The following is a 19,391-nucleotide window of genomic DNA, read 5'->3' on the forward strand; positions in this document are numbered from 1 at the left end:
AATGTCAGATCTTACCTAAAAATATCTTTCATCAGTTTGCATTTTGTGTTCCTTTCCCTGTGTTATTCGTACAGTCCGGCTGCCTTAGTTTTGCAGCCTTATGCTAAAATTTTCTTCTCACGTAGTTAATCACTATTTCATGTCAGACTCCATTGTCATTGTCTGTATATTACTTACTCCTTTACCTTTTGTGTTTTGGGAGGGGACGACATTTCAGAGAAACCTTAATTTATTTACTCCTTAAATTACTCTTTAATACATACTTTTTTAAAGACATGATTCAGTTTCTGAGTCGGAACAGTTATTCTTTAGTATTTCACATCAAATTCTATAATGAAAGCAGCATTTTGTTGACCTTTGCATTCGAAATAAGAATTTAATAACATCTATACATCTGTTTAAACGCAGAACATGTGATCTATATTTGTACATATCTTAATATCCTATGTTACAGGCAATAAAGGAGTTTGTTTGTTAAATTATCTCCATTTAAACATATTGGTTTAATGAAAGAGGTGGCTTTATACCGAGGTATGTCCTTCCTGAACGTGTCTTGTCCTTACAAGAGGTGCTTCATGAAGCTGAGTTATTGTTTCGGTTAACACTTTGTTCGTGGTGTTGACAAGGGTATAGCACTAAATGACTTCCATGCCTTTCCTGAACTGTAAATATTACTGAAACTTCTAGTCATCAGAAATTGCTATTTTACACTCATTTCTAGAGGAAATTGAGAAATGTGGTTTTGAAATTAGACTTACATTTCACTAGTTTACTGCTAATATATTCAATTCTGATATACTTCTCCTTTTCGTTGTCGAGGAAACCTACTCACAATCTACTCTCAGTCTACCTCATGCCTACTCCACTGTGACTTCTCCTGATGAGCGCTCACACGCAGAATAATTTTATAGAAGAAGAAACAGGTTTGGACATAGATGAAGATGCACATCTAAAACTAATCTTAGTCTTATATAGATGTGTACGTCTGTATGTGTGTGTGTGCATACATGAGGCAACTTTTTGAATACAGATATCATAGAATTAATTAGACGCCGATTTTTTCATTAATCCAAGAGCGCAGGGAAACGATGTTGGTGTAGACACCTGGATATGGTGGGTAAAAACAACCGTACCCCCACGAAATGATACCGTACTGCGTGGAGTTCGCAACCAGAGGGCCCCCTTTGTCACCGTTGCAAGAGTCTTTGCCGCCTTCGGGCTCACCAGCGCAGATCATGTTCTCCGTAATGAGGCCTTCGTAGGTGGCGTTGCACGAAGAGCGGTCGATGATGGTCGTGTTGACGGCGTGCAGCTGCTCCGGGTAGTCTGCCCCAGGTTGAAGGCTTCCCCAGCCACTCACCGTCACGGAAGTGCCTGCCTCGAGCTCCTCAGTCGCCAAAGGAATGGCCTGTGAAAACGGTGACGGTAACAACAGGGCAGTCTGCTGTGGGACATAAACATTCAGAAAAAGAAACTCGACTGAAAGTGTAGACAGTATGAACCTTGAAGGAATATCTGTTACTTAACGTTTTAGATTTAATTACTGTCGGATTCTGGATACAAAACAATATGTCAAGATGCATTTTTGGATGAAATATTGCTTAAAATTCCAGGGCTGGGATTTTGTACGTCGCTGAGACTGTGTAAGTAGGCTGTTGATAACGCCACGTAGTACTCTGTATGAAAATCGCTGACTGCGCTGTGTGCAGTCTGTGGCTGGTTGGGCTCATTGTTGGAATCGCTTGTTAGTGTTGGGCAGTTAGATGTGAACAGCGCGTAGCGTTGTGCAGTTGGAGGTGAGCCGCCGGCAGTGGTGGATGTGGAGAGAGAGATGCCAGAGGTTTGAGAAGTTGATATAAGCGGACGATCTGGACATGTGTCCGCCAGAAAAAGGAAATTTGTAAAGAGGGATGTCATGAATTGATAGATATATATATGACGACTTTCGAACACTGTTAAGGTAAATACATTGTTTGCTCTCTATCAAAACCTTTCATTTGCTCACTATGTCTATCAGTAGTTAGCGCCGTCAGTAGTTAGAATCCTTTATTTAGCTAGCAATATTGGCGCTCGCCATATTGAAGTAGTTCGAGTAATGAAGATTTTTCTGAGGTAAGTGATTCATGAAAGGTATAGGTTATTGTTAGTCAGGGCCATTCTTTTGTAGGGATTATTGAAAGTCAGATTGCGTTGCGCTACAATATTGTGTGTCATTTTAGTGATGATCAGAACAAGGAAAGAGAAAACTGTCTGAGAACGTTGAGTATTACTCAGCTATTTCTGTATCAAACAACGTGGAGGTTTTCCAGAATTGTCATACATAATTTTTCAAAGGGGACGTTTCAACTGACCTCATAACGTCGCAAGCAGTATCTGTTATTCATTTGACTCGCATCGCGGGCCACAATGCCACAACGAATCTTATAAGTAACAACGAACTTCGAATAGACGCTGCGTAAAAGAGAGGGAGTATAGTTGCAACAAAGATAAATGCCGAATAGCACAGTTATAGCTGATGCAGTTAGTAATAATAGATTAATTTACATCTGTGTACCTACTGAATACGTGTAAATACGTAAGAGAGTAGAGTTTTTTTACAGAAGTATTCGTATTTGGACCGCACCGTGTCGATAGGTCGAGGTACGTCTTCCATGTGCCGCCTTTGCCTCTAGCGGAGGCCGTGCCGTTTTGACGTACGTGGCAGGCACCGCAAGAAGGGCTCCTCGGTCGTGACGTGTTGTGGATTGAGGCGTGTGTTTTCTCTGTCGGAGGACTGGATTTCGGTATTTCGTTAGGTGCTGCGTGTCCGAGAAAGTCGACTCCAGAGGACACAAGGCGGCCGAATCTATTCCTATTGCGGAAGTATTTGGCTGGGGCGCCTTGATTAAGACGGAAGAGTGCTGTCTTTCAACTATGGTGAGGTTCCTTACTTCTGTTGAGTGAATTTGGGAACAGCGTTAGGTTCGCAAAATGTCCCTTTCTATTGTTTTTCCTAGTGCGTCACCATCTGCTTATGCACCTTACCCGCCTTCATTGCTATTAGCACCTGCTCATACTCTTGCTTAAACTCTCGGCGAGGGAACGTTGCGTAAGAGTTCAAGAGACCTGCACGTGTTTTTATACCAGCGTCAGTTTGTGATTTTCTGTAATTAAGACATGCTGTATTTTTACCTTCTATACAGGGTGAGTCACCTAACATTACCGCTGGATATATTTCGTAAACCACATCAAATACTGACGAATCGATTCCACAGACCGAACGTGAGGAGAGGGGCTAGTGTAATTGGTTAATACAAACCATAAAAAAATGCACGGAAGTATGTTTTTTTAACACAAACCTACGTTTTTTTAAATGGAACCCCGTTAGTTTTGTTAGCACACCTGAACATATAAACAAATACGTAATCAGTACCGTTTCTTGCATTGTAAAATGTTAATTACATCCGGAGATATTGTAACCTAAAGATGACGCTTGAGTACCACTCCTCCTTTGTTCGATCGTGTGTATCGGAGAGCACCGAATTACGTAGGGATCCAAAGGGAACGATGATGGACCTTAGGTACAGAAGAGACTGGAACAGCACATTACGTTCACACGCCAACACCTTTTTATTGGTCTTTTTCACTGACGCACACGTACATTACCATGAAGGGTGAGGTAGACGTACACACGTGGTTTCCGTTTTCAACTACGGAGTGGAATAGATTTGTGTACCGACATGTCAGGCCAATAACGTTCAATGTGGTGGCCATCATTTGCTGCATACAATTGCAATCTCTGGCGTAATGAATGTCGTACACGCCGCAGTACATATGGTGTAATGTCCCCGCAGGCTACCACAATACGTTGCTTCATATCCTCTTTAGGTTACAATATCTCCGGATGTAATTAACATTTTACAATGCAACAAACGGCACTGATTACGTATTTGTTTATATCTGCAGATGTGCTAACAAAACTAACGTGGTTCCATTTTTTAAAAAAACGTAAGTTTGTGTTAAAAAACATACTTCCGTGCATTTTTGTATGGTTTGTATTAAACAATTACACTAGCCCCTCTCCTCACGTTCGGTCTGTGGAATCGATTCGTCAGTATTTGATGAGGTTTACGAAATGTATCCAGCGGTAACGTCAGGTGACTCACCCTGTATAAGACAGCTTTCTGGACTTTCGTTTAAGTTGCGTCATTTACTGCTGTGAGTTTCTCTGATACTTGTTAATTCTGGGAGAAAAGGATTCATGCAAACTGCTTGGTATTTAAGGTACTATCTACTAATCAAACCGAAGATCGTTTGCCAACCATGTGCATCCAATCAACTCCTGTTGATTTTCCGTCTCGCATGGCGGTCCCTTGCTACCGTTACGCCATCGGACGTTGTTTTGAAACTGAACTGCCGTAGGCGGTCGGAGCTTCTTATCTCCTTGTTTAAATTTTGGTATGTGTTCAGTGATAATGCCCGGACTGTTCTTTTAATACTGGAGGCCTTGGTTTCTGCCCCTTTATTGGTATGTGGGTGTATAATTACACTCAGAGCCATATTGTGTTTAGTTTCATGATTGAGGGGTTAAAGATTATTTACGATTTGATTATTTCTTGAACTTAAAAGATTCTTTCTCTTGCCAGCTAATACTAGCAGTTACTAGCGGCATTTGCGGAATAGTCTCCATTATCCGAAAAAAAGAGAGATTCTTGATGCAACATTGTACGAGTACTTTTTTTTATTTCATATTTTTTAATGTGTGTGTGTGGGTGTCTTTTTGGGGAACTGAATATAAATTTTAAGGTCATTGTTTTCGTAAGTCTTCATTCCTTTGGTCAGCAGTGTCGTGGTACATTCTCTGATACCAAGCACTTGCATATCACTAAACAGGCTGTCAGAAAGCACCATAAGATGAATTGCTAAATTGTTTGTGACACAGATTCTTCTTGCTGTATCAGTCATTTTGAAGCATAGATGCTGCATTAAATTTTTGCATCGTTCTCCTGTCACATATGGTTGCACTAAAAAGTTCGCTCTGCCCTAATAACTGCATGGTATCTCTTTAGAGGAAATGAAACTTTTTAATGGTATGTGACTAATTCTCAAGGAACTGTGAGAAATTTCTTTGCTTCTATGATGCGAGTTGTTGAAGGTGTTTGCTTCCTTAACTGTGACCATTAAGTGCAAAGACCATTTGTTATCTTTGAACAGACATATGTTTATAACAATGTGGTTCAGTGTGACAGTGTTTAAAGTCTTACTTCAGTGCAAGGTAAACACTGCAGCATCTGTTCTGGGATGTACACACTTATGAAATTCATACTCTAGTTCTTAATGTGTTATTTTAATTAATCCTTGAAAGCTTACAAGCAAATTTTTCTTAATCGGTTCTATTGATCTTTTAAACATATGTTGTTCAATAAATATTTTGGTCACGAATGATGTTCAACCCATACTTGGGCGTAGTCCTCCCCCTCGTAGACAACCCCAAGCAGTAGCCATGTACCACTGGTACTATTTTTAGCAACGCGACCCGAACAAATATTTTTTGCAGACCATTTGAACAGGGTAATCAGTTTTAAAGATCGGATCAGGGCCATTGCTAGGTGTTTTGCCTCCCTGGGCTGACACCCAAAACTCCAGATATCAGGTACTCAAATCGGTACCAAACGTTGTACGTCGATAGAGTGTCAACCAAAACTCCGCTTTAGTTCGTACTGTGTGCTGTTGTCCTACCGAATGGGCGCAAACGTTAATTAAAAGTAACATTAGAACTACAGAGCATAGGAAAGCGAAGCTGCGAGTAGTGTTAACTATAGCTTCCGTGAGAAAGTTGGTAGAATGTTGAAACTTCATCCCCAGGGTCATTGGTTCAAACCCCAATGATAACATTTTTTTTTACTGTATTATGCGTGGACCAACATGTTTATGTAAAACGGCTGTTTGGAGTTTACAGCAATATTCTATTGACAGTGTACTTTCGCTTCGTTTCTTTGAAGGTAGTAAACGTATAGAGTACATTTGTAATTTGCCAGAATGTTCAATCATAACCGAAAAATACCGAGATAACTGCATCACACGTCTGGGAGTAATGCTAGTAGTAGTAGTAAAAATAATAACAACAATAGTAATAATAATTATAAAAGTAATAGTACTAATAATAAACAAAATAATAAGATGAATAATAAGCACAGAACAACAATAATAATAATATTAATAAAAATAATGATAAAACTAATAGCAATAACAATAAACAAAATAATATCAATAATAAGTACATAACGTCCAGAAATCAATGCAGACAGAACCACACACACACACACACAGAGTGCCATTCATTCAGGAATAGTGGCTTCAACGTAGCCTGGTTGCACACATGGAAATGTGTGAAGCAAATTATATATAACAGTTTCAAGCGCAAGCGGTTAAAGAAATTGTCACCAGTGTAGTTTGAAAGTAAAAACTTTTGTACGAGAACCGCACGCTCTAACAACTCATCCACGCGAGATCTACGAAAAATTACTCACTGATGCTTCGTAGTTCTGATGTTATTTTTAATTACCGTTTACGCATGTTTTACTGGACAACGCAACATAGCATGAACTGAATCAGGGTTTCGGTTGGCATCGACATCGACATACGACGTTTGCCAACGACCTGACTGTGTGACATCTGGAGATTTGTGTGTGAGAACTGGAAAATGACGACCCCTCTTTTTTTTTTTATACCACCTGTCTCCCCAATATCCCCCCCTCTTCTACCACCATCAATGTACAACAATGTAAATCTCCTATTCTACTTTTAATCATTAATCTAAAGTGACCAGGCGTCCTCACTTTCTGGGGCAGTCCTGAATTCAACTGACGCATGTCAAATCATCTTTAGAGGCAAACACAAAAATAGGGCTCGAGGGAGGTATGGTATCAAGTCACAACATTGCCGCAAGCCAGTTCACAAACCCCGCTCCAAAACTCGGTGAAACCAGGTCATGTTTTTCTCTTTTGTACTCAGTAGTGGCAACTTTTTTACTTTCATCAAAGTAAGTAAAGATTTATTCAGTGACTGTTCCGTAGACTTTTGAAAATAATTCTGTGCTTTAATTTTTCATGTCTTTCATTTTTTCTCCTCATTTGCTAAATTCTTTCGTTGTTTTATAAGAAATTAATTTTTTCGCCTTTTGCCGCGCCTGACGTTTCGTCACTCTAGGCGGCCGCTTAGTCTTAAAAAATGGTAGAAACGGCCCTGTATCGAACATCCAATTTCAACATGTCTGTGAGGATGGAGAGTATCATCAGGGAGTCAATTCTACTTGATACGTTAGAGGTCAAAAACCTGGTTTCACCTACATCGTTAGATTCTCCGCAGACAGAATTCACACAACATCCAATTTAAGGAAACACGTCTCTCAATCAGAGATATGGCCAGCCATATTCTGAGGTCATGTAGCATCCATATGCACTGTAAATTCACAGAAACAAGGGACCAACAGAAGAATAGGACAGAGGAAACTAAATGTAGCTCTTCTATCAGATGCAAAACGCCTCGCAGCCTTTCATAATATGCGGGAAGAATGTGACAGAAGGTTCCTAATGTACAGTTCAGCTTTTAAATGGTGAATAAAGTATGCTAAAGCAAAAACCAACAAAAAATGTGAAAAACTAATCCCACAAAAAATCAACATGGCAGAATTAAAATAGACATTTACTATAAGTGTCTGAGACATTTGTTTGAATTATGTTTAATAGTCATCGAAAATTACGTGCAGATTAAATGAGTATCATCCAAAAGATTAATCTGAAAACACAACTGGAGGTGTGTAAGGTCGGAAAGCCATTACACAACGATGAACGACAAAAAACGTCGTCATTGTACCACTTCATACAAGAAAATAAACGAAAAGCACAGGAAAATATTGGCATTCATAGGAACTACAAACGAGACACTGTTGAACAAATGATTTTAAATAATATTTAAAAAATCAATTTACACTGTACAGAACTACTAGCCAACAGACTAATGGATGGAATAATGCAAAAAGCCATTAAAACAAGGACGTCTGCAACGTTACCCCCTGAAGCCACAGACGAGTTAGCAACGGAGGTAACCGAAGAAGAAGCCATAGAAATAAATCGCCCGGCTCCGGTGGCTTACCTGCTGAGCTATATCTAATTTTTAGACAACAACTAAACTGTTAGATGAGACCTATGTTTAATCAAAATTTTAATGTTATGGTCTTCAGTCCGAAGACTGGTTTGATGCAGTTTTCTGCGCTACTCTATCCTGTGAAGCCTCTTCATCTCCAGATAACCACTGCAATCTACATCCTCATGAATCAGCTTACTGTATTCAACTCTTGGCCTCCGTCACGATTTTTGCCCCCCCCCCCCCTCCCACACACCCCCCACGATTCCCTGTGTTTCTAAACTGGTGATCCCTTGAGGTCTCAGAATGTCATCCTTCTAGTCAAGTTTCCTCTCCAATTCTACTCAGTACTCCCGCATTAATTATGCGACTACCCACCTAATATTAAGAATTCTTTTGTAGCACCACGTTTCAAAAGCTTCTATTCTCTTCCTGTCTTCAATATTCATGATCCATATTTCACAATCACACATGGCCACACGCCATGCCTTGCTAACACTGAATTAACTGTTAATAAATTACTCTTCTTCAGAAACACTTCTTGTCACTGCCATTCTACATTTTATATCCTTTCCACTTCGGCCATCATCAGCTATTTCTCTGCCCATATAGCGAAACTCTTCTACAACCTTAATTGACTCGTTTCCTAATCAAATTCCCTCACTATCATCTCATTTGAGTCTTCTACATAAATTATCCTTGCTTTGCTGTTGTTGATTTTCATCTTGTAAGGGATCCGTGATCCCACGAACATAGATGCTAGTTTCCGACACTCCAGGTCGATAGTAGACAGGAGTCGATTGTCAAGTGCTGCAGAAGGCAGTGAGACGAGTGATGAGTGCGGGGTAGTACTGGAGAGTGTCGAGTAAGCAGTGGTACTGGAGAGACGGGCAAGAATGGTGCTCGAGTAAATTCACCGAAGTGTGACAGATGAGCGCGTCCCCCTAATCATCGATACCGATTCGCGAGTGATATGACACCAAAAGTGACAAGTGCCAAATTTCGTGTTTCGCGTCAACCGCGTCGGCCAGCAACAACCATGGATTGCAGTGAGGATTGTTGTGGATGTTAACCATCATCATTGCGTGTGACGAAATACCTCAAATCAGCAACCAATAAGAGATATAACCGTAATTAGACGTGTAATGTGAAGGTAGCAACTGCCTCAGAATTTGTGTGTTAGTAGGAAACATATATCAGTTTGTAGATCGCAACCTTTATGGTCCTTAATAATAGACAAACTTTCAATCATTCCTCTATTTAGTTGCAAAACAGCCGCAATCGGTTGAAATACCCCCGAAACCACAGCAGAAAAACCGATAGCCTTTCATCCATTAAGCACACGGTCATATAATCATAATAATTAACTGTTTGGCGGCTTCGATAAATTACACAAAATCCAATGAAGGAATTTAATCGGGGGTGTTTCAATCATATATCCTCCTTTCGAGACTCTCTCCATTCCGTCCACTATTCTTCCGCATCCTTGGCTGTGTCATGTCAGAGGCAAACCTCAAACTTTTAATTTCTTTAATTTCTTCAACCTGATATTTAATTCCGAATGCACATTTTTCTTTTGTACTGCTTTCTCAGGGTTCAGATGGAATAACATCTGCGATAGACTACAGCCCTAGAATGTCTCACTCCGTTCTCGACCAATCCTTCCCTTTCACGCCCCCAAACTCTTATTACTGCCGTTTGATTACTGTAAAAGATGTAAACAGCCTTTGTCTCCCCGTATCTTATCTCTGTTACCTTCAGAATTTCAAAGAGCATCGTGAAAGGCTTTCTCTAAGTCTACAAATGTTATAAACGGACGTTTACCTTTCCTTATACTATCTTCTGAAAGAAGTCGTAGGGTCAGTATTGCCTCGCGTTTTCCCAAATTTCTCCGGAATTTGAATTGATCTTCCTGAGGTCGGCTTTTAATCGTGTTGTATGTTGCAACCATGAAATATAAAGCTGATAGTTCTGTAATATTGACTCCTGTTAGCACCTGCTTTCTTTGGAACTGGAATTATTACATTCTTTTTGAAGTCTAAGAGTATTTTTCCTGTCTCATGCGTATTGCACACCGGAATAAATAGTTTTGTCATGACTCTCCCAAAGTTATTATAGTTATGACGGAATGTTGTCTAGTCCAGGGGCCTTGTTTCAACTTGGGTCTTTCAGTGCTCTGTCAAATTCTTATCGCAGTATCATGTCTCCCATCTCAGCTTCTTCTATGTCCTCTACCCTTTCTATAACATTGCCTTCAAGTTCATCTCCTTTATATAGCTCTCTACATATTCCTTCCACCTTTCCCTTCTTTGATTAGTACTCGTTCTCATGTGAGCACTTGATATTTAAAAAGCTGCTTCTCTTTTATCGCAAGGTCCCTCACTTTTCTGGAAGAGGTATGTATCTTTCCGCTAGTGATATGTGCTTCTGTACCCTTACATTTGTCTTCTACTCAGTCCTGCTTAGCCATTTTGCATTTTCTGTCAATCTCATTTTTAGAAGCTTCTATTTCCTTTCGACTGCCATGTACTGCATTTTTGTATTTCCTCTTTTCATCAATTAAAGTCAATATGTTCTGTGAAATCCAAAGATTCTACTCGACCTTGTCTTTTTTGGCTACTTGATACTCTGCTAACTTCACTGTTTCATCTCTCAAAGCTACCCACTCTGCTGCTGTATTCCTTTCCTCTGTGTGTACTCAATCGTTGCCTCATGCTCCCTCTGTATTTGTCGACAACCTCTCGTCCCTTCAAATTATCAAGATCCCACTTTTTTGCAATTTCTTCAACACTTATCTACAATTCATAACCAATAAACTCGGGTCAGAGTCCACATCTGTCACTGGAAATGTGTTACAATTTATAATCTGGTTCCTAAATCTCTGTGTCACCATTATATAACCAATTTGAATTCCGCAAGAGTCTCTTTCGCGCATACATCCTTCTTTCTTGATTCTTAAACAAGATGTTAGCGATGATTAAATTACACTTTATACATAATTCTATCGGGCGACTGCCTCTTTCATTCCTTTTCCTGAGTCCATAACTACTTACAGTTTTTCCTTCTCTTCCTTGTTCTACTATAAAATTCAAGTCGCCCATCACAATTAAACCGGCACCTCCATTAACTTTCTGAATAGTTACTTTTACCTCACCACAAATGTTTTCAGCCTCTTCATCACCCGCGAAACTTGTTGGCATGTAAACTTGTTCTGATGTTGTGAGCGTGGGCCTCGCGTCTACCTTGGCTGTGATAACGAGTTCTCTATGCTGTTCATAGTAACTTACTGGATTCCTATTTTCTCATTAATTCTCTCCTGCATTACCCGTTCTTGAATATGTACTTATAATCCTCTATTCGCCTGACCAGCAGTACTGTTCCTCCTGCCATTGAACATCACTAATGTTGACTACATCTAACTTCAATCTATCCATTTACCTTAATATACCTGCCCGATTAACGCATCCGACCCGTAATTACATGATTAATACCGGAAGCGACATCCCGAAAGAATTCTTAAGTGGCAGTGCCACTAGTACGCAAATCCCGCCGGCCGCGGTAGTCTCGCGGTTCTAGGCGCTCAGTCCGGAACCGCGCGACTGCTACGGTCGCAGGTTCGAATCCTGTCTCGAGCATGGATGTGTGTGATGCCCTTAGGTTAGTTAGGTTTAATTAGTTCTAAGTTATAGGCGACTGATGACCACAGATGTTCAGTGGCATAGTTCTCAGAGCCATTTTGAACGCAAATCCCAAGGTGACAATACTACTGAGAATCTTGAACATGTAACGGAGCTCAATAGCGATTATAGTATTATCGTACAGATCACAAATCAAAGATTAAATTCAGTAACCAGCTCTATAATTGGAGGATACTTAACAACAGTGGGGAAAGATCGGAGAGTACACCATATTTTAACCTACTACTAGAACGGCAGCAGCAACCAGCCTACAAAAGCAACCGGATAACTTACCTTCGAAAAAGCGTTTGATAAAGTTAACCATTTATATCTCTTCCAGACTATGAAAGCATTGCAATTGATGCAGTAAAAAACCTCTCATAATTGACATCCAGAATCTGTGTAAAAGGACAACTACGCAGACTACTCCGTATCAACAGTTTGGTTCAAAAAGCTTACCTCGTGTCCATAGTTCTTCTACTCCGTATCAACAGTTTGGTTCAAAAAGCTTACCTCGTGTCCATAGTTCTTCTACTCCGTATCAACAGTTTGGTTCAAAAAGCTTACCTCGTGTCCATAGTTCTTCTACTCCGTATCAACAGTTTGGTTCAAAAAGCTTACCTCGTGTCCATAGTTCTTCTACTCCGTATCAACAGTTTGGTTCAAAAAGCTTACCTCGTGTCCATAGTTCTTCTACTCCGTATCAACAGTTTGGTTCAAAAAGCTTACCTCGTCTCCATAGAACATAAGAAATTCGGGGACTACAAATACATGAACATCATGTGCCAAGCGCACACGGACGACGTCAAATATCTAGTGACGGAAGAAAATGAGGTAGAAAAAGCATCTCAAATTGTAACGAATTAAGCAGACAAATCGTGTCATGAACTAAACCGAAATAAGTCGAGAATTCTGAACATTGGCCCAGGGCTATAGTGTAGAGTCGAAGAACATAGAAAAATATAGCAAAAACTAAAAGGCATATGAACTGAATTAACGCTCAATGTTCGCCAAGCAGTCACTGTCGACTAAGGGCCGGCAAACAGTGACATGCAATAAAGGCTTTCACGACTGGATGTTTCAGCTGCCGAGAATTCTTCCGGGTTGTATGATCGTGGACCATGGAACTTCTTCTATCCCTGACTTTTCCTCCAAAGGTACGTTGGACATCTTCGGAGGTACTCCTGGTTGTACTGGGTCTTGCCTACTCAGCATAACCAGGAGCACCTCCGAAGATGTCCAACGTAGCTTTGGAAACGAAACGTCTGGGGTAGAAGACTTGCATGGGTCACGGCCATACAACCATTCATTGACTTAATATTCCTACAAAAAGATGTAATTTTTGTGGATGTCAGTACGCCATGTCACCGGGCTACAGCTGCTCACAATTGATTTGGAGAACATTCTGGACAATTCGAGCAGCTGGGTTGGCCATCCAACCCGACATGAATCCCATTGATCATTTATGGGACATAATCGAGAGGTCAGTTCATGCACAAAATCCTGCAGTGGCAACACATTCGCAGTTATTGGACAGCTATAGAGGCAATATAGCTCAGTATTTCTGTTCGGGTCTTCCAACAACCTGCTCAGTCCATACCACATAGAGTTTCTCCCTTACGCTGGGCAAAAGGAGGCTCAACACAATATTAAGATGTATCTCATGCTTTTTGCCAGCTCAATGTATAGTATACTTGTTACAGACTTTCATGGATGATGGAGAATAGTAAATGTACCAGTCTGAGGTGAGGGATCCTGATCTGGAAACAACTATGTCGAAAACTGTAGGCGAAAATCGTTCTGATACTGTGCGAATACCTGTTGTTGTTAAGGCATGGATTTCAGAGCCCATGCTTACACTGCATTTTTTCTTGTTTTGGACCATGCTACCACCTCTAAAAGTTGCCTAACCAACAATCATTGCAAGAACAGTAAATTTACTTTTATCCCAATCTCAGAGGTATCAGAACTTTTCCGCGTATAACTTTCGACACTGTCCCTAACTCAAATTGATGCATTACTCCACTGCACCATCCCTGAAAGTTTCTAACATAATCATGGAATCACTCTGCGTTAAGAAAAGTCTGTAGAACATATGCCCCTCGGAAGGCAACAGTTCTGCCAATGAAACTCGTTGTGGAACCATAATCTGCTTTTCTCAGATTTTTCTCAATGACTGAACTTTAAATGTTGCTGGACAGAGTACCTGAACGTTGTCATCAAACGAGAAGGAACCTGAGATCTCGAAGAATCCAATGTCTCTGTCTGTCGTAACATAATCGAAATCCTCGTGCCAAAACATATCGGAGACGGTGTACGTGGCGCCGCCACTCTCGCGCGTTGACGTACCGACCCGCAGCACGTAGTAGATGGGTTCGGCGCCCGAAATACAAAACGCAGTCGTCATGACGTATCTGGGGCTGACGATGGAGCCGCCGCAGTAGTGCGCCTCCACGTACTCAACGGACACCTGCCAGGGGACCTGCGAGATGTCCACCGGCTCACCACCCAGCACACGGCTTTCACCCCCCAGTGTGGGCGCCACGCTGCAGGCGGCGATCAGCAGCCACAAGGCGAGGACCCGACTCATCTCTCAGGACAGCCACGCAGCACTGCCGCTCGCATTCAGCACCTGCTTTATCAGTGATCTGACCTCTCCAGATTTATCAGTCTCTTTGAATCAAAACGGAATTATTATCAGTTTTGCCTAACTCACTTACCAGCTCTGGCTGTTATCAAAAACAGAATATCAGTGTGCTAGAAATGTAGGTAATTATACTGCATCCAACAAATTAGCGAAAAATTCACTCGTAAACTTCCACTAATGGATATAGGCTGTGCACTTTCCTGTGCAATGAATTCTCCATCAGTTCGTCCCTAGTTTGGGAAAGAGTTAAATGAATAAATAAATCAGTTGCCGTGTTTGAACCATTCTACTCTATCAGAAAAAATTACCATTATGAAGCAACGGGTCTGCATGGTGGGAGATTTACCCACAATCACATATACTACACATTTCGGGCATATTTCCTATTTTACAAGACGTGGTTCTATCGACAGGCTCATATACCTGTGAATAGACTAGGTTTGGATAGCAAGTTCAGTACATAGAGCAGTTTCCTCTGACTACAGTGGAGTACTGAAGTCAATTATAAAGGTGATCCAGGAGTGGTAGGCATCAGTTCGGTAAATGGATGTTTCCGATAATACAGACCATGTCAGACACTGTTTAACATCAGTTTTTACATCATCAACAAACTTGTTTCCGAGCAGTTATTTTCGAACGATCATTGAACATATCGTTTAAGTTACTCCTGAACAAGATCAGTAGTAGTTATACTCTAGTAAATACAAATTAGTTAACTCTTTATTCTATTTACTCTTTTTGTTAACGTGTAAGATCTAATATACGGTAAAAGAGTTTTGTGGCTGAACAAACATCTGCACTTGCTACTAACATTACTAGAGGTACGCTATCAACATCTACATCTACGTGGATACTTTGCAAATCACACCTAAGTGCCTGGCAGAGGGTTCGTCGAACCACCTTCATAATAGTACTCTGTTATTGCAATATCGAACAGCACACGAAAGAAACGAACACCTGTATCTTTCAGTGCAAGCTCTAATTCCCCTTACTTTATCACGATGATCGTTTCTCCCTATGTAGGTCGGCATCAACAAAATATTATCGAATTCGGGGGAGAAAGTTTTTGATTGAAATTCTGCCGCAATGAAAAACGCCTTTGTTTTAATTATGCCCACCTCAAATCCTGTATCATGTCGGTGACACATTCTGATCTGTTTGACTATAATACAAAACGTGTTGGTATTCTTTCAACTTTCTCGATGTACTCCGTCAATCCTATTTGGTAAGAGCAACAGTACTCTAGATCAGGACGGACAAGCATAATGCAGGCGGTCTCTTCAGTAGATCTGCTATACTAAGTGCTTTGCCAATAAAACGCAGTCTTTGGTTTGCCTTCCTCACAACATTTTCTACGTATTCTTTCCAATTTAAGGTATTCGTAATTGTAATTTCTAGGCATTTAGTTGAATTTATGGCCTTATAGCTTTGACTAATTTATTGTGTAACCGAAGTTTGACGAATTCCTTTTAGCACTAGTGTGGATCACCTATCACTTTCAATTATTTAGGGTCAGTTGCAAACTTTCGCACTATACAGACATCTTTTCTAAACGATAAATGACTGCTTCATTTGAAGATAATCTGTTCAGATTGTCTGTAAATCGTTCATATAGATGAGGAGCAGCAGAGGGCTTATAACACCACCTTGGGGAACGCCAGAAATCACTTTTGTTTTACTGGATTACTTTCCGTCACTTACTGCGAACTCTGATCTCTGTGACAGGAAATCACGAACCCAGTCACATTACTGAGACAGTGTTCCACAACTACGCAATTTTATTGTACGCCGCTAGTGCGGGACAGTGTCAAAAATCTAGACATACTGTTTCTATTTGAAACCTCTTGTGAACAGCAATCACTACTTCGTGTGAGTAAAGAGCTAGTTCTGTTTCAGAAGAACGATGTTTTCTAAATTCGTGTTGGCTGTGTGTCAATAGACCGCTCTCTTCGAGCTAATTTATGATGTTCGAACACAATATATGTTCCAAAATCCTGTTGCATATCAACGTTAAAGATATTGGCCTGTAATTTAGTGGATTTCTCGCACTACCTTTCGTGAACATTGGCGTGACCTGTGTAACTTTCGAATCTTTGGGTACGGATCTTTCGTCGAGTGACCGGTTGTATATAATTGTTAAGCATGGACCTACTGCATCACTATATTCTGTTCCAAAGTAACAGGATGCCTATTAATGGACATTAATGTGGAGTGCGTCCTTTCATAGCCTTTACGACGGCTTGAAAGTCTGCTGAGAGCAATAGCAGTCCATTCTTCTTTAAGAGTTCGAAATAGAGAAGAACTGAAATTGGGCAGTGGGATCTGGAGCGGAGTCAAAGTTCTTATGCACCTCAGAGGTGTTCCTTAGGGCTCTGTAGCACAGGAACTTATGGGAATGTTAAGTCCCAGGGAAATGTGTTGCCCTAACTTCTGAAGTAAATCTGATTCAAGTTATTGACAAGTACAGTACAAACAATCCAGAGCGTATGCAGAACAGGCAGCGGTCAAAGAACTCGGCGCTCAGAAGAACAAAATATGACTTGTAATAAACATAAGGCAGTTTTAATGAATTTTCCCCAATAGAACCAAACGACGTTACTTAGAAAAGGTATCGCAAATTAATATAAGCAGTAGAACCAAAAGTGTCTGATACTTGAGAGATGCCATCAGACTATCGCAAAAAATCATCCATACCACTCCGAAGATAGCAACAGCCGAAAAGTGCGAGAATTACCGCACTATCAGCTTAACAGCATATACATCCACGTTGATGAAAGGATAATATAAAGAAGAATGGAAGAGAAAACTAAGGAATTCTTAGATGACTATCAGCTTGGCTTTAGGAAACGTTAGGGCACCAAAGAGGCAGTTCTCATGCTGCGGTTCGTAATTGAATCAAGACTGAAGACAAATCAAAGCTGAAGAAAAATCAATACACGTTCATAGGATTTGTCAACTAGTAAAAAGTGTCAGACAATAAAAACTGGAGCAATCCGTTTCCAAATTCTGAGAAAAATAGGTAGAAACTACATAGAAATAGGAGTAATAGACAATATCTACAAGAATCAAGAGGGCGCAATAAGATCGAATAACCAAGAACGAAGAGTTCGGATAAAAAAGAATGTAATATTTCGCCACTCTTGTTTCTTCCATACATTGAAGAAGCAATGACAGAAATAAAGGAAAGGTTCACGACTACGGTTAATATTAGAGGTGAAAGTATATCAATGATGACTTTGCTATCCTCAATGAAAGGGAAGAAGAATTACAGGATATGTAGAATGGAATAAACAGTCTAAGGAGTGTAGTATATGGAATGATGGTAAATTTAAGATAGACGAAACTAATTAGAATCAGAAGAAATTAAAACAGCGAGAAACTTAATATCTGAATTGGGAAGTAGATGAAGTTAAGTAATTCTGCTACTTAGGTAGAAAAATAACTCGTGATGGAAGGGGCAAAGAGGATATAAAAAGCAGACCAGTGCTGTCAAAAGACGTATTCCTGGCCAAGAGAAGTCTACCAGTATCGTACAGAAGCGTTCGTTGGAGAAAGAAATTTCTGAGAATGCACGTATGAAGTACTGCATCCATTGTATGGTAGTGAAACATGGACTATGGAAAAATCGGAACAGAAGAGAATCGAAGCATAAAAGATGTGATGTGCATAATGTTGAAAATTAGGTGGACTGAGAAGGTAAGGAATGAGGAGGTAGCCTGTAGAATAATCGAGGAAAGGAATATATGGAAAAAACTGACAAGAAGAAGGAAAGGATGATAGGACGCCTGTTAAGACATCAGGGGATAACTTCCATTGTATTTGAGGGAGCTGTAGAGGGTAAAAGCTGTAGGGGAAGACAAACATTGGAATACATCCAACAAATAATTTGGGAATTGTGTTTCAATTATTACTGTGAGATGAGAAGGGGAATACGTGATTGGTCACATCAGATTACTCAGAAGAGTGATGGTCGGGAAAAAAGGTTATATCTTGTATACAGTTCATTCATAATACATAAGAAGTTACAAATTAAGATACAGAAATAACACACATTGGAAGAATAACTTAAGCCGGCACCTTACTCAACAATAAAGAGACAAAATGAGATAGACAAAATTCATAATGAAACCCTCCATTAATACACTCCGCATCATACACAAAACTGGAATGGTAAAACAAAAAATTACAAAAGAAATAACGATCCACTTATCACTAGGAACATTTCCTTCAGCCAGTTATCATTCAGTCGAATACACTAGACCCAACAGCAGCCACGTAGAATGTCAATGCGTAGTCAATAAGGGATATAATTAGGCCACTCCCCATTGGTTTTGCACTACAGGTAGCACGTATCACCCAAAACACACTCTCATCTAAATTTGCCAGGATGTGAATCTAAATAAAATGGACGTGCACCGACATTGTAATAGGAGGGGAGCATGCTACTGGCGTTATGCTACAATATATACACAAACTAACAGAGACCAAGGGCCTCTAGGGAGGATGCCTCAAATTTTACAGCAAATACCTACTAGCTTTGGCCATCCGTCTGCGAGTAAACCTCGCTTCTTCGTCACAGTATTTGTGCTCCGACTCACCAACGGGCGGTTCCTACCCCGAAGCTGTTAGTAGTACTCCACCCACGGGCGATTCCCAATTCCTTCCGCTAACTACTTTTTACAGCGTCCGTGCGTCACCAACCGATGGTAGTGATCCGAATACTAGCGATGCTCCGCTCGCGACCTGTCGCGGGCTGCGCCGCCAAATGAATTTGAACGCGGACTGCAAGTGCCGCAATTCTGGCACAATTAAGGTCAGGACTAAGGGCACATCAGTCTATTTCAGGAAAATTATTGTGCACAGCACATAACCTCACAGATGATCATTTATGACAGGGTAAACTGTCATGCTGATACGCACACCCATCGAGTGTTAGTATAATG

The 19,391-nt window shown here is 40.5% G+C and overlaps 1 protein-coding gene across 3 annotated transcripts in view; it reads right to left on the reverse strand.

The window, feature by feature from the left end:
- Nucleotides 1–228: 228 nt before the first annotated feature.
- LOC126355993 (trypsin-1-like) overlaps nucleotides 229–19,391 on the reverse strand; it is a 68,251-nt gene continuing 49,088 nt past the window's right edge. For 2 of the 3 annotated variants that reach the window (XM_050006615.1, XM_050006614.1), the window contains exon 2: nucleotides 229–1,408. In XM_050006615.1, coding sequence (XP_049862572.1) covers nucleotides 1,046–1,408 — 363 coding nt within the window. In that variant the 3' untranslated portion in view covers nucleotides 229–1,045. Of the gene's footprint in view, nucleotides 1,409–14,007; nucleotides 14,418–19,391 lie in introns of those variants that run through there. The other variant, XM_050006616.1, reaches the window with a different exon arrangement.

Source organism: Schistocerca gregaria, chromosome 3 (genome assembly GCF_023897955.1).
Source record: "Schistocerca gregaria isolate iqSchGreg1 chromosome 3, iqSchGreg1.2, whole genome shotgun sequence".
Classification (NCBI taxonomy): domain Eukaryota; kingdom Metazoa; phylum Arthropoda; class Insecta; order Orthoptera; family Acrididae; genus Schistocerca; species Schistocerca gregaria.